This window comes from Epinephelus lanceolatus, chromosome 22, assembly GCF_041903045.1.
Source record: "Epinephelus lanceolatus isolate andai-2023 chromosome 22, ASM4190304v1, whole genome shotgun sequence".
Classification (NCBI taxonomy): Eukaryota; Metazoa; Chordata; class Actinopteri; order Perciformes; family Serranidae; genus Epinephelus; species Epinephelus lanceolatus.
In genome coordinates this window covers 21,016,244-21,032,036 of record NC_135755.1, presented here as the reverse complement: position 1 = coordinate 21,032,036, position 15,793 = coordinate 21,016,244, and the positions used below count along the sequence as shown (strand labels likewise).

Here is a 15,793-nt window from a genome sequence, read left to right as displayed (position 1 = left end):
TTGATTGCACGTCTTGCTCTCGTCTAGTCTATCAGGCTTCTGTTAACAGAACGAAACTGGAGTGCATAAAGAATTGAAACTTTTAGACCCTCATACCTTAGTATCAACACTCAACAACCAAATAACACACACACACTATGTACACATGAAGTACTAAAATAAATTTTGTTTCTTTAAAAGTAGCATTTCGGCAGGTTGTGCAATATGTTTCTCTTGATCAGAAACACATGTTGTGATGGCATTTTGCCTCGGCTTAAGCTGGGAACACACTACATGATTGAAAGCCCAGTTTGGCAGCGAAGACCTTGAGGCTCTCTTCACCAAAAGATTGAAGAGTAACTGGGTAAATCAGTGGGACAGTGGGAACAGTTGGCACATTGTTGTTGGGGCTGGGTGTTTGAAATGTTTCTACACTGATCCAATACCTGAGTGCTGGTACTGATGCCAAAACAGTGTTTCTTTTAATTCTTAAATTTGTAAGAAAACATGTCTCTCAAATTTAAAAAAGTTTAACATACTAAGTATTAATAAAGTTGACTAATCTAGAATTGGCAAAATTGTTGTTTTAACCTAAATTTGTCTGATCAAAGAATAGGAAAAAAAGATTTACCGTACGACTCTTGACCAGCTTTCATCACTTGACAAGTTTCAATACATACCATTATGGAATCAGTGGTGTCCCCAAAGGGAGCCAAGGGGGACTGCTCCCTTTTGATATGAGTGCTGCCTCCCGCACTGGCCCTCATTACGTTGCTGTTTTAAATAGGCTTTGCAGTGGTAATTTTTTCGGTTAGTACAAAAGTAGTGACATGGCAATCTATCCAACCTAAGGCATCTATTGGTTCCAACCACGTGGGCATTGCTTGTCAAGAAGGGGTCTAATTTATGCTTCAAAGTTAGGCTAAATTTTGGCAAGGCAACAGCTGGCATGGCTATTGACAACGAGGTCCCTTGAATGCTCACCTCAAGATGTCTGAATGAAAATCTTCTGTATGGATACCCAAAAGTCTACCCTATACTTGAGAGGCCTTGTTCCCAGTGAATGTTTTGTTCCTTACAATCAATGTATTCCTTCAAATTAAAGCTGTACATTGTCTTAAGGAAAAGGACAAACAGCCTATTTGAAGAACATGACATTTCTAACGTGCAGATACGTAACACATTTAAACAGGATTGTTGTGGAGCTTTCTGGGGGCGCCACTGTATGGAAACATTTCAATCAGTACCAAAGAAGCGTTTGTTTCATACCCAGCCCATGTTATTGTACATTATAAAGGAGTTTAGGATTTGAATCTTGCTTCAAACCAGTTAGACTCAATACAATTATGTTTTTTTTACAGCTTTCGGACCATGATCCTGTAGTTGGAGCTAAATTGTGAAAATCTGAATGCTGTCGGTTACTTAGTTGGATTTACCCATCTCGAGTGTTCCCAGCTTTCGTACAAAATATGCAAGCATACTTGACTCCACAGCTGTATATCCTGTGTTTTTTACCTCCAAACTCAAAAAACTTTGGATGTCTTTGTAGATAAAGTGCAGGAATTCCAAAGTCTCTCCACCTCTGTTTGTCAGTATTACCACAGTGCATCACCATGGAATAAAATCCTACCACATGGGCAGTCAATGCCTCAACAGTCCAGACATTGTTCTGATGTGCATCTTATTCCTTTAAACTACAGTAGTACCAATAGATTTTAGCCTTTGTGGAGGCTTAATTTGTAACCTCAAATTGCAGTGGTACCAGCAAGGGACAATTCCTTAACACCCAAATTGTCACACACCTTTAACACTGCTTTGGCACCACAATCTATTTGAACACAATTGACCTCAATATACATGTCAGAAAATCTAAGTTTGGAGTCAGGCCCATATACACAGTTCATCCCAAGCTGTACTCAGTCCCATCTCTCTTCTGGCAGGGTATCTTCAGTTGACGCTTTCATCCCCCAAGTAGTCCAGCTCAGTGCTGGGCTTGTCCAAATCCAAGTCCATGTCCATGCCCATCATTCCTCCTGCAGAGTGCTGATGGAAATTTGCTGAGATCTGATCGAAGGTTTTGCCCCGGGTCTCTGGCACCCGGAAGAATGTGAAGACGAGGAAGAATAGGAGGAGTGCTGCGAAGATCAGGAAGACGTATGGCCCACTCAGGTCCTGGAATGATGCGAATAGATCCAGGTTAAAAGATACAAGAAGAAGTAGACCATGGACTTTTGCGTAGGACATCCACAATATCTATTAAAGGTAAGAAGTACTCACAGCAACATATTGGAAGCACATGCCGATGATGAAGTTAGCGGTCCAGTTGGAGAAGCCAGCCACAGCCATGGCAGCTGGCCTTGGACCCTGAGAGAACAGCTCGGCTACAAAGAACCAGGGGATGGGACCTGGACCAATCTCAAAGAAGGCCACGAAGCCAAAGATGGACAGCATGCTGATGTAGCTCATCCATGGAACACTGTCCTGTCAGGTGTGAGGAAAAAGGGTTCAGAGGTTTGTAGAGGCAATACACATAACAGCACAAAATGCTTGCATCTTGAAGAGACTGACCAACAAAGCAAGAGCCATGGTCATGATGACTGCACAGATGCACATCCCACCAAGTCCCAGCATGTGGAGTGTCCGTCGACCCATCCTCTCTATCAGGAAGAGCTGTTAAGAAGAAAACAGGGTATCAGAGAAGTTGCTGTCCTCAGTAGGAGTTCAGAGGTAAAATTTACACATTCTACTTTGGTTGCTAAAGTTAGCCATTCACCTAGTTTGTACTGTCAAAAATATGAGTCATTGTCAAAACAAGAGTAAGTTTCCACAGTCCTGGTAGCAGCTGTGTCAGCTTTGACAGTGGTGCTTTGAGCTAAATGCTGATACTAGCATGGGGTCATCCGTATGTTCCCAGTTTTCAATGTCTCCTGATATAAACTAACATTGTAAGAGATTGGTGAGGGCTAGCTTCACAGTTCAAACTGCAAATAGATCGAAGGGAGATGGACGTTTCAAATGCAGTTTGACTTGTGAAAACTTGCTCGGCCATTGTGGAGATAACAGCGTCTTAAATCAAGAGAACTGTTTTGCCTGCAAATTTGAGGGCGTATGTCTCAAAGAGTATAACATCAGTAGGCTATAAGCTGTAGGTGAGTCATGTCAACATATTGACCCAGGGAAACATAGATTTAACATTTGACCTGGGGAAAAACACTGCTGAGAACTTAAAAACCTTGAAAGGTGTCGTTAATGTGTCACATTAAGAGGATATTGAGCTGGGGAACATTGGACCCAGGCAACATACTGTAGATAGCCTACTCTCTCAGATAAGCTAGCTAGTTTTCACTCGTCGGTCATCCCTACCCTGTTCTTGATTAGAATACTACAGGAATAAGTCCTTAACCTGGAAATGAGTTAGCATTTTAGCACTCCCGGTTCCCTCGTCTCAAAGTCAGTGGTTTTTTTGAGTGGGCCATTGGTTAGATACCTGAAATAAAGGTCTCTTCGGTTACACAAGCTGACGAGACTTTTATGTTTTGTTCTACGACATAAACTATACATAAACTATGTCGATAGATACCCCACTTGTAAATTTTGAAGCTTTTGTGTGTCTAAAAAAAGACAGTTGCTAACAAGTGACTAAATGAGACTACATAACATCACACTGAACACGGCTTTACATGCTCCTGGGGGAGACATGCTACCAAGGTGTAGTTTGTGTATAGCATAACATTACGTCTGGCAATTGCATTTATGCCTCAAAGATTATGAAAGTTGTGTTTGTTTGTGAAGATGATCTTGCTGAACAAAATGTCTAAGTATCATAAACATCTGTTTGCCACAGAGCTTATTTTCTGCAAAAATCCAAAATCCAATGGAAAAATCGCCTTTTGGGCCTTTTGTCGAGGTAACCAGGGCGATGCTAATACCCACATTGGCCTGCAAATGAACGTCATCCCTGCAGCACTCTATCTGATACTGAGCTGGTGAACAAGGGATCCTGTGAACATAGATATACTCCCTGACAATGCTAACATGCTCACATTTTGCAATTTAGCATGTTTAATGTTTACTATATTAGCATGCTAACATTTGCTAATGAGCAACACCAAACAGCTCTTAAATTTAAATTAAAAGCTTGAAAGCATGGAAGCATGAAATGTCAGGTGGGTCACCAAAGTTGCCACAGTTCAACTTTAGGAGGACATGAATGCAATACATCCAAAACTTGTGAAGATGTTTTAACATAGAATGGACCAAAATGGTGGACCGACCAACATGAAAAACTACACTTCCTGACCCATTTAATGACATTGAAACATCTTGACCTGCTAAACCAAATGTGACCTATTTTGATGCAGGAATGTTTGAGTGGCACGTACAAGAAAAAACATGCCCTGTTATCTTATTTGCTCTTTGATAACAGTGTTAAACAGTAATAGAAACACACTTTGTTCCATAGCAGCACTACAATCTGTATCATATTACATACACAAAAGATTGAACATTTAAAATTAAATTCTGTAAGGAAGGTGGAGAGACATCACACAGCAAGATGAAGGTATGTTACTGACTGAGACCACAGTGAAGGCACAGTTCACCACGCCTGCTCCTATGGTTGCGTAGACTGGACTCTGGACTCCTGCCTTCATGAAGATACTGGTGGAGTAGTAGAAAATCTGACCAGAGGGGTAAACAGATTAAGGTTGTGTCAATATTATACTGAACTGATCCTTTCTGGGACTTTATGCAATGATACAAAAATGTAAATGTGATTTTTCCCCCTGACTTACAGCGTTGATCCCAGACAGCTGCTGGGAGAGCTGCAGCAGGATGGAAATGATGATGGGCTGGCGGTAGAGCGAAGAGCGAAAGAGCTCCGGGATGGACACCTTCCTCTCCATGTCCATCTTTCTCTTCTCCTCCTTCATCTCCGCCAGCAAGTTGCCCACTTCTTGCCTTCCCGTCAACCTCCTCAGGCCTGCACAAAGGAGGAATGCAAGGAGTGAGAACCAAGGTGTGCATGGTACATCAGAATATTCTTATGAAAACCTGTTTGATTTCAAGGCCTAGAGACCCTTGTTCCAGTGCAGTCAGCCCCGTAAATGTTACATAAGGTGACCCAAGAGTACTGTAGTGCAAATAACACAGTACTTTACTCTACTGTAAGTGATTAGATAGCAGAGTGAACCTGTAAACAATCATTTTGCAGGTCATTCATGACCCCAATGTTAAGACTAAGGGAGTAGTTCACCCCAAAATAATTTTTTTGTCATCTTCAGGTCAGTTAAATGTCCTCTCAGTTTTTAGAACCCAACAACCAGAATCAGCCCTGAAGTCGCTATTGCCAAACCCACCAGACTCCATTTAAAAAAACAGTCATTTTAGCATGCACAGAGCCAGTATATTTTTAAACCCAACTGAGTGAATTAAGGGTTTATTTCAACCAAACCAGGGTTGGCAATTGTTGGAACAGTGGGAGAACGAAGCAAGGTGGCTTTTGTGAGTTTTTATTTGTTTGTCTAGACTTTGAATGAAGTGTGTTTTACGATGATAAAATTGCTGTTTATTTAAATGGAGTCTGGTGGATTTGGCAACAGCAATTTTGGGGCTGAATCTGGTTTAACAAAAAGGATCTCACTCTTAAATACAAATGTCCATCTCTGTGGGGATGTTTTCCATAACTTGTCAGACACTTTGAATAATAATCTGAGCCTGTCAGTGGCAAAAACAAGCACTTTTAGGGGGCGTAAATTGACAGAGCACAATTGCCCCTTCACATTACATTGCAGCCTGTCAGCCGGTATTGAGCGAGAATGCTACTGGACCAATTTCAAAAATTGTTGTTCCTGTTAGTCACTTAGACATCATAACATGGGAAAATAGGGTCCAGTTTAAAAAATACCAGGGTTACCCTTTAATACACCTGAGCACCTCAGCCTTCTCTCAGAAATTTCAACTTTCAAAACAAGTTCAAGACGTCCTAAAGTCAGTCTGGAACACTGCGGCCCCGCTCACCTCTCTTGGCTTGGTGCTCCTGGCAGCGGACGATGTAGAGGAAGCGGGGACTCTCGGGGCAGAAAGGCAGAAGTGCCATCTGAAATACAGCCGGCACAATGGCTAAACCCAGCAGGACCGGCCACAACTCCTGAACACCCAGCAACGACTCCAGACCGAGGATCTACACGGGGAGAGGACTCAAGTGTGAGGGCATAAGATAATACAAAAACATTTACTGAAAATATTAATATAAAACACTAAACTAAGAGAAACACTTGTTGATATAATGGGACACTGCAGCTGCAGTCCATAGAGGTTTACACCTAACACCATCACAGTGTGCTGTCTTACCTGTGCTATGAGAATACCAGTGACTATAGCCAGTTGGTGCAGCGTGCCCAGTGCTCCTCTCAGACTTGTAGGAGCTATTTCACCTATATACATCGGTGTCAAGCCTGACGCCAACCCTGCAGAGAGGAAAAGTTGGATGAGAGACAGAAACTTTGTGTCAAGTGTGAAGATAGCTGCAAGACTCCAGAAAGTCAGATTTAAGACAACATGGACGCCTTTCTTTATGGTCCTAGATAAATAACACCGCTCTTGAAGTTCGGCTAAATTTTAGTAGACGAAATGTTGAAACATTTTTTTTATAGGTTACACATTTTGACAGTTGGATAATGTAATAATCACTTAAGGCCTACAACAATAATAAATTAAAATTAAAATTAAAATCTTCAGTAGTTGCCATGTAGTCTAATTTTTGGTCAAAGCCACAGGGAGCCATTGGAGAGGAGCTAAAGAGCTGCATGCCTACCTCTGCTCTAAAATAAATACATCAGTAAAAAAAAGAACGGTTCAGTGGACCGCTCACCGCAGTAGGCACCAATGACAAAGCGCCCGAGGATCAGCATTTCGAAGGAGCGGCAGAGCTTAGACAACCCCATCAGGCTTCCACCGATGAAGGCCAACATGTTGTTTATGAGCATGGCTTTCCTCCTGGAGAAAAAACACACAGACAAATTCTCAAATGTCACATGTTGTCACTTCGAAACTCATTTAATACAGTCTAAATTTGAGCTCGGGAGAGGTGCCACATTTGTAACAAAAGTCTTAATTTGAAAACGCAATCATAAAATCACCTACAGCACAGTGGGTCAATATGTCTGTCCAAAAATTGACATATAGAACACTGAAAACACACGGTTTAATATTTGACTAGTGAACATTATACAGTAGATTTGGTTATAGTCTGTGTTGCAGTTTGATTTACAGATAGTATATTGCTATAGCTGAAGTAGGAGACGCCTTTGAGCCTCCAGAGGGCAGTGTCATACAAAAACAACGAAGGCTTCAGTTAGTCACTTAACACTGAAATTGGGAGTTGTTCTTAAATAACCTTAAATAAACTTAAATATGACACAGTTACCAACCACAACCATTGTGTTTTGGCATTATTACATTTTATTTAAAGTTATTTTCCAAGCATGATCATTAAAAGTCATGCCAAAAGGTTGTGTTTCCCACTTATCAAGCTATTTTAAAGGCATGTTAAGATGCTCAGCTTTGAATAACAATTTGGATTTATGTCTTTTTTCCAAAAAAAAAAAAAAAAAAGTTAAATTCCCCTTGCTCAAAATTTTATTTCCTCCTTATTGATCTCCTACTTCACTGTAAGGTCTAATCTCAGTGTGTGTGCATTCGAGCAGCCTTCTGCAGATACGTTATTCTGCTTCCCACCCATCAAACAATGACATCCTCTGTCAGAAACTAATTCTTACATCCAAATAACTTTGACCTCAGAGGTCACCAGCAGCTCCCACTGTCTTCACCCAGCCACTTCAGTGTCCGCTGCTATTTTTAGGAGGACCTTGTCCTGAGTGCACCCAAGCTGAACACTACCACCCCTCCTGTCCCCCCATTCCTCCACTTATCCCTCCTGACCCAGTGCTGCTAGCTCCGTTAAGATCCCCTTTCAGTCAGTGGAAGCTGCAGGCTGCAGTCCAGTTTGCATCCCAGTTCAGGTTACAGAGGGAAACTGGGTCGATGAGGAACATCCTGGGCAGAGTTTGCCCTCCGTGACGAGAGAGTGGCTGCGGGATCCATGTTGGATCCATGCAGAGGTGGAAAGGAGACACGGATGTGTCATGACTCACAGAGTTGGCCACTGACTTTACAATTTACCTGATTGTCCAAGCGGACAGCAGCATGGATTAAGTACGAGTTTTATAATTCAGTTAAAACTTAACAGTAAGTAAATCAGTTGTAGCCTGAAGCATATAAGATGTTTACACATGTTTTAAGACACAGGCAACATATGAACTCCCACTTCAGTTCATAAATAAGGCATGGCCTCCTGTGTGTTTCCCTACCTGCCCAGCCACTCGGAGACGAAGCCCACGCAGAAGGACGACAGCATGCCACCAATGGAGAAGATGGCCACTGACAGCGACCAGAGGGTGGTGAGGGTCCCTGAGGGGATGGGCTCGCCATGCCGGTGCACCCATGTAGCATTATAGTCCTCTTCAATGATCTGCACAGAGGGAGTGAAACAGGAACAGAGGAAGATACATGAGAAATAAGGTTGGGTGTTAAGTTTGTGTTTGTCACAGTTAAGAATGGTAGCCTCTTTAGAGAATTAGAGTCTTGCATTTAACACATTTGATTTACACCAACCTGGATATCAAGTCTAAATACCTTTTGTCACCAACCAAAATGTGTCAGTAGCACAGTCTTTAAATATGTCAAATTTTTAGCTTGGATTTCATAAAAACATGCTCATAATTCTCAAATAAGTATACTGAAAAAATATTATTTGTATCAGGTATTGTATGGACCACTGCTATTATTGATTTTAAAATGATACCCAGCCCCATCCACACTTAGTAATTGACCGGTGGCAGGATTTTACTATTGGCTCCTGAGCTGGACTAAATTATGTCTATGTCTATGTGACTAATGGGAACAAAAATGTTTAAACTGGTCCAGTGTTGAGTGAGAGACAGCAATGTAACCACCCTGGGCATATTTGCACTGTGACTTTACGTCCACTAAAAGGGTTAGACATTTGCCACTGACAGGCTCAGATTATTAATATTAGAAGTGTCTGACAGCATCATCAAGGTTTTCTTTAGAGACAGACCTTTTTGTTAGAGAGTAAAATCATTTTTGTTTCCACCAGAAACAGCCACAAAATTGCGCTCCGCTAACGGCCAGACTCCATTTAAAAAAACAGTAATTTTATCATTGTTAAACACACCTCATTTAAAGTCGGCAGGAACAAAAAAATCTCACAAAAGCAGGCTTGGTTTATATGTCCACTGTTCCAACAATCACCAACTCTGGTTTGGTTAAAACAAACACATAATTCACTCAGTTAGATGTGGAAAATATTCTGGCTGTATGCACACAAAATAACTGTTTATTTAAATTAAGTCTGGTGGAGTTTGCGATGGCGACTTTGGGGCTGGTTCTGGTTAAACAAAAAGGATCTTACTCCTGAGATCCTTTCCATAACGTTGTCAGACAGTGAGAATAATAATCTGAGCCTGTCAGTTGCAAAACAAGCAGATTTAGTGGATGCAATTGACAGTGCAAACATGCTCCAACTGGTTACATTGCTGCCTGTTTTCCTGCTACTGGCTGCAGCTCTCTCTCTCAATACTGGACCAATATAAAAAAAGTTTTGTCCCCATGAGTCACTTTGACACAAAAGCATGGACATATAGGGTCCAGGTTGAAAAATACAGATTAATATAAATGTAAAGGGGTCATCAACACAGCAAAGTTAAAACAAAATGGAGGATGCACGGTGCAGAAATTAAACAATAGAGGATAAGCTTTAGCAGTGTCGCCTCACAGCAAGCAGGTTCCTGGTTCAAACCCTGGGGTGGGGGAGCCCTTCTGTGTTTGAGTTTGCATATTCTCCCCATGGTACTCCGGCTTCCTCCCACAGTCCAAAGACATGCAGGTTAACTGGTGACTCTAAATTGTCCATAGATGTGAATGTGAGCGTGATTGTCTGTCTCTATGTGTCAGCCCTGTGACAGTCTGGTGACCTGTCCAGGGTAAACCCTGCCTCTCGCCCAGTGTCAGCTGGGATAGGCTCCAGCGTCCTCCCCGCGACCCCCAACAGGATAAGTGGTTACCGAACAGGAGAAATTTATTCTGTATACTGAAAACCAACACTCAGAAGCCTCTTTCCAAAATGGCTCTATTGTAACCGCCAACAACCTGTCACACAATGTGCACACATAAAGACACAGCAGCTCAGCTTCTATTCTGGTTTTAGTGCCTCTGTGAAACTACGTCAGCTGCGTGGTGTTTGCAGTTGAGGGTCAAGATGACCTGCATTCATCATCAGGTGCCTGAGTACCAGCAGCCAAGTACAAGTCTCCTGATTTGGCTTCAGTTCCACTGTGTCCATTCATCTCTGTGACTGTCTGTGAGTGTATTACTGATGTCAAACAACAGTATATTGTTCAGTGTTATGTGACATGTTATTTTATGGATTAAATGGAGGTGTTTATTGACTTGTATAACCAGGCCTGACAGTACACACACTATGGACAGTCGTAAATAATGCATTTCTCACATTCAGTACCCAAGCGTGCCTTCATACTGGAACACCAGATGTGGCTGCAATATGAGCAGTGACATATGGACAGAGCAAGTCCGGTTTTCAAAAGTCATGTGCCTCCATCTATATATACATACAGAGTTTTTATTTGAAGGCGTCATGAGTACTGTATCACCATTTGGCGTCTGAATGTGACAGTAAATGAATCACACAACGGTGCCCTTTCCTCAGAAAGCAGACAGAAATACCCTCTCTTCCCCGTCACACCGGAGACACGCGTTGGCATTGCTGTGTTTCCATAAACACCACGGAGATGCCCAACAAACTGTCTCTTCGCTCTCCTGCCTCCTCTCTTTTTATATAAAGAAGTACTCACCTGACTCTCTTGCATCTATCTGCTTTGCATCATGTGCCTCCTGCAAGTATGTTTTCTAAACACCATCAGCACCGTGTGAGGAAGATGTTGTGGCGTCAAACACAGCACGGTGTAAAAGCAGGATAATACAAGCAGCAGCTTAGCCGTGGCTTGGGTTAATGTCACTGTGTTTACCTCCCACATCTTGCATCAGCATTTCTTTTACCACACCTCTTTTCATGGAGTTTTATTGGCTAGTTTTGCTCATCATCCTTCATTTTTACCTTCTGAGGTGCATTGATGACGCCGATGTTGTATCCAAACTCCAGAGATCCGAGGACAGCAGTGAAGACTGAGAGAACAAAGGTTCCAGTCACCGTCTGGAACACAAACACAGAGAAACACATGTAAAAACACACATTTTCAGAGCAGTGAGTGTAAAGATAAGATAATAATGGCGAATAATAGGAGAGCTTAAATGGATAAGAGGGATTAGTTTCAGCAATGCAGCCCAACTCCCTCCAACATTAACTGCTATATACATCAACTACTATATATAACTGTGATCCCGATGAGAGACAATTTCTTCAGCGCTGTCCATGACTTCACAGGCTACTTTACTGTTGACACCTGAACTTTAACTTCCCTCCAGTTCCCCATCAGGCTTCAGGCAGCTGCCTCCACGGTGACAGACAAGACGACCTTGGGGTGATGAGGGCTTCCCCTCCTGCAATGTGTGTCTCTCTTAGAGCCACTTTGTTAACTGGCAGATCAGTTACCAAGCAGCTCAAGCTGAAGACGTAACTATATAATACAAAAACATGGTTTTCAGAGGGCTTATGAGGCCTTTAAAGACCTGCTGATTAAACAGAACAAAACACACCCACCCTGGTTTCCTGTAAAGATGACATTTTGGTGATGTGATGACAACAACATGATGTGACATCAAACTATAATTTGGGCAACACTGATCTTTATTTTGCATTGTATTATATTCAGCTCTATATTATTCTATGGATTATTCAGCAAAGTTTGTGGTGCGTCTGTAACACTTGACCTTGCTGTGTTGAGTCTTTAGATAAGTGCTGTTTAGCATTCATGAACCAAAACAGAAAGGTGTGTGTGCATGTGTGTGTGTGCATGTGCCCTTGCCACAGAAAAAGGTAAAACATCAGAAGCAGCCAGTTATGCTCTGTTACACTTCATGTTAACTGAATTTCATTAAAAATCACACGCAGTTATTCATTTACTTTTCACATATCATGAATAAATCAGATTCCATAGAGCTCATAAAGTGTGTTTGCATTTCGCTTTGTTTCAGTTTCCACACTTACTTGATTTATTTTACACTGAAGTCAAAACACCTGAGCTAACAGAGGTTCCCACATCCCTGCAACATCAACCTGTCCTGTCACAGGTGGTGCTCACACAGACTTCTTGTCTACACATAACAGTCCACTCTCTCTTGTTCCAAGCTTACAGGGAGATTAGACTGTCCAGAATCACAGGAGTGACACTTAAAACTGATTCATACACCCACCTGACTTAAAAATCCTTTCTCGGAAAGAGCTGCAGGGAGCTTACAACCCAGGCATTGTTTATGCCAGCGGTGAGAAGAAACCAGTCAAACTAGGTGGCCAATAACAAACCCACAGCACTGAGCTCCGACCTGTAAACTCAGATATTTTGCTGGTGAAGGTCACTGCTCATGACTAAATAAGGGCCAGAGCTCGTTCAGATCAGGGCTGAAACTGACGCGTTTACTGCAGTTAGTTGGTTGCTGCAAAGAACATTATTATTCTCAATTGTTCATTACTTTAGATTCTGTGAAAATGACAATATGTGCCATTGCTTTGCATATTTTCAACGAATATGCTACATGGCATATTTTAGAGCTGGGAGAAATTAGAAGAATCTTATCTAATGTAATCTAATTTTCGGTTTTTAATTTTTTGCACGACCAATCAGCGAGTTTGATGTTGTTTTAGGGATTATACTAAGCAAACTGCACTTCGGCAAAAGAGGTGTAGTGGAATTTCTCTCACAGCGTTTGTGCATGACGGAGATAAACCGTGCGTAAAATCTCTCCAATTAAAATTACGCATCGGATAGTGAAGAGCGCACAGAACACAAGACGGCTTTTCCTCAGTTTTTGTGACTAAAAAAAGCCCAGCCACACTTATGAGTTGTGAAAATCTCTAAAGGAGAAAAATTACCTCCCCTCCGAGTTGCTGAAACCCGGCCGGCATGACTTTGGCAGCTCCAGGCGCCCAGTAGCAGTCGGTGACAGATGTGTCTGGTGCCAACTGGAGACACGTGAAACTCCCCCAAAAGGACAACAAGTCCCGACTTAGACCTCTCGCACAAAACACGGACAGAAAAGTACAATCCAAAAGGAGAAGCCCGAAGTAGTCAGTCTGGTGCGTCCTGTCCTGCAGGGTGTCTTCTCTTCTTTGAACCCTGTGTTGTGTCCGTCCAGCTGGGATAGAGTGACACCCGCACACCCACGTGCACGCCTATCGAGAGGGTGGAGGCGGGGGGCTGCAGTGAGTTGATCTTGAGGTCCTGCAGCAGAGGTCAAGACGCAAGCAGGAAGCTCTTTTGACCTTAACAACGATTGGCTGACAGGGGACCGTGATGTGCAACAGACAACTGGGGTGTTCTCACAGACAAGGGGGTATGGTTTTTATTATGGCGCGCAGGACATGAAGGGAAGTGAGAGAGAGAGAGAGAGAGCGCTGTGATTACATTTTAAGATTCCTGTTTAAATCAACATCAATTTGTCTCTGGAGCACATGAGCCAGAGTTTTGCTGAGAGCCAAATTTGGTCTTAAAGGGTGACATTTATGAGCCCTGTTGCATAATGTCCATTAGCAGTGCCGGACCTGGCACAGCCAATGCCCTGGGCAAGCTTCCCCAGGTGGTCCCACCCGTAAAACTACAACAAAACGTAAATGACATCAAGACGCACGCTGAGCAGAAGAACTAACCAATCAGTGAACAATAATCCAGTAACAACCACGAAATAAAAACCAAGACTTTCTGACAGTGAAGATCCCTCACTGATGAACTAGATGGAAAAGAGGTGGTACTCCTACTATAGACCGACCGTTACATCTTTGGACCATTTTCCCCTTATGTCTTTTTTTGGTAGGGGGTAGGGGCGTCTCATAGGACGATCTGCCACTGTCTAATGGTCTTTAAAAGAATTATAAAGTCTCCAGTGCATAAAAGAGAACCGCTCATTCAATAATGTGCATCCAACTCTTTCATTTTATCATGAGGTGCAACGTTTGCGATACAATATTGAATAATCTGATTTTTCAATCTATAAATCTGTGACGCATCATCTACAGCATAGACATAAAATAACAACTCTGCGCAGGTGTTGGACCTCAGACGAACTCAAGTCCAACACCAGCTATGACTCAACATTTCTCGTGAACAGCAGAGAGGGGCTCGTCTTTGACACCCTGGCTGCCATTGTCTGTCCTCCCGGCAGCTATAAATCCCCTTCTATTTCAGATCACATGCCAAAGGGGTCACACACCACAGTTCAGTCCGTTCCACAAGCCCTCCCCTCTCTGTTGCACACAACAAAGCTTAATCCTCCTCCAGCGGGCAACAGGTGGACCCTAAATTTGGGCTGTGCCACCTGAGTTAGCGGCGTAGGTGTGGTTAGGGAAAGTTTGGCAATGGAGTGATGGTGTGTCTGAGGCGGGGATTAGGGGGTGTGTTGTGGGAGGGCTGCACAGGGCGGGAAAAGCACATATCTGCCAAAGAGCTCAGTGGAAAAATATGTGCTCCAGATCTCTCAATCAAATGATTCAAGACACACCTCCATATCATGCCACTCTCTCCTTGGAGCTTGCCACCTGTGCCTTTTCCTGCCCTCATACGAACATTGAGAAAGAGAAGAACCTGACACCCCCCATCCAAAGCCAGGGGCCCCAAGCATGTGTGTGTGACTCTGACTAAATGTAGAGAAACTCAACACCATCAGAACAGTGCTGGAGAGCCCCACCAATATAGTTTAAGGGCTCATGTGCACAACCTGGGGCAGACAGTGATGACAGTTTCCAAAAAGTATCACATGAATTCATACAGAGAGAGCCAAGAAAGTGACAGAACTACGAGTACTGACTGAGAAACAACCGTGCTCCATGTGGTCAATATTTTTAACCCAGAATCACCTGTCACTACTGTTTCACACAAAATGTCACCTGTGTTGTCCCCAAACTGGAGACGCCAGCCAGCGTGTGCTTTACTGTTATCTGAAACAAAAAGTCACACCACCTCACAGATGCACACACACCATGTGACCGCCCTCTGTTACTCACCCAGCTGATGTAGAGAAACAGCGCCTGTAAATACTGCTCCTCCGTGTGTGTGTTTGTGGTCGGTGGGGTCAGCTGGTTCAAAGTCATGTTACAGTAAAGCCCCCTGATGGATGGCAGGTGGTGCGCTGTGTGTTAGTGTGTGACACTGACAGCCAATAACATTTGCACCAAATTGCATGTGTGTCCAGTCATTTGCTCTGAGAAAAACTGTGAATTAAAGGGGAAGTATGCCAATTTTTAAAAGTCATACATGTTATTTCTATGGTCTAAGACAGTTAAAAAAATAATTGTGAACATGAGCAACTCTCGCTCAAATCCAGAAACTAGAGCGCTTAAACTCAAATTTGTGGTGTCATCAAGTATAATGTCTGTAAAAACCCAGACACACTAAGCAGAGAACCAGAGACGACAAAGGCCCCCTGCTGTGTCGCCTCACGTCACCATGTCTCGGCCAAAAAAGGTGCACATGGGGACAACACAGAGACTACAGCTGACAGTCAACCAGCACGTATGTTCTGCACCTGCATGAGAGGAGATAACTCT

At 42.9% G+C, this 15,793-nt stretch overlaps 1 protein-coding gene across 1 annotated transcript; it reads right to left on the bottom strand.

Annotated features, from left to right (window-relative positions):
* Nucleotides 1-1,782: 1,782 nt before the first annotated feature.
* On the bottom strand, nucleotides 1,783-13,308 carry LOC117246042 (solute carrier family 2, facilitated glucose transporter member 4-like). The gene is made up of 11 exons (XM_033609691.2): nucleotides 13,127-13,308; nucleotides 11,195-11,290; nucleotides 8,349-8,509; nucleotides 6,851-6,975; nucleotides 6,331-6,446; nucleotides 5,998-6,160; nucleotides 4,773-4,960; nucleotides 4,554-4,658; nucleotides 2,548-2,649; nucleotides 2,257-2,460; nucleotides 1,783-2,151 (listed from the first exon to the last, which is right to left on the bottom strand). The coding sequence occupies exons 1-11, from the start codon at nucleotides 13,157-13,159 to the stop codon at nucleotides 1,927-1,929; spliced, it is 1,518 nt and encodes a 505-aa protein (XP_033465582.2). The 5' UTR covers nucleotides 13,160-13,308; the 3' UTR covers nucleotides 1,783-1,926.
* Between the last annotated feature and the right edge of the window lie 2,485 nt (nucleotides 13,309-15,793).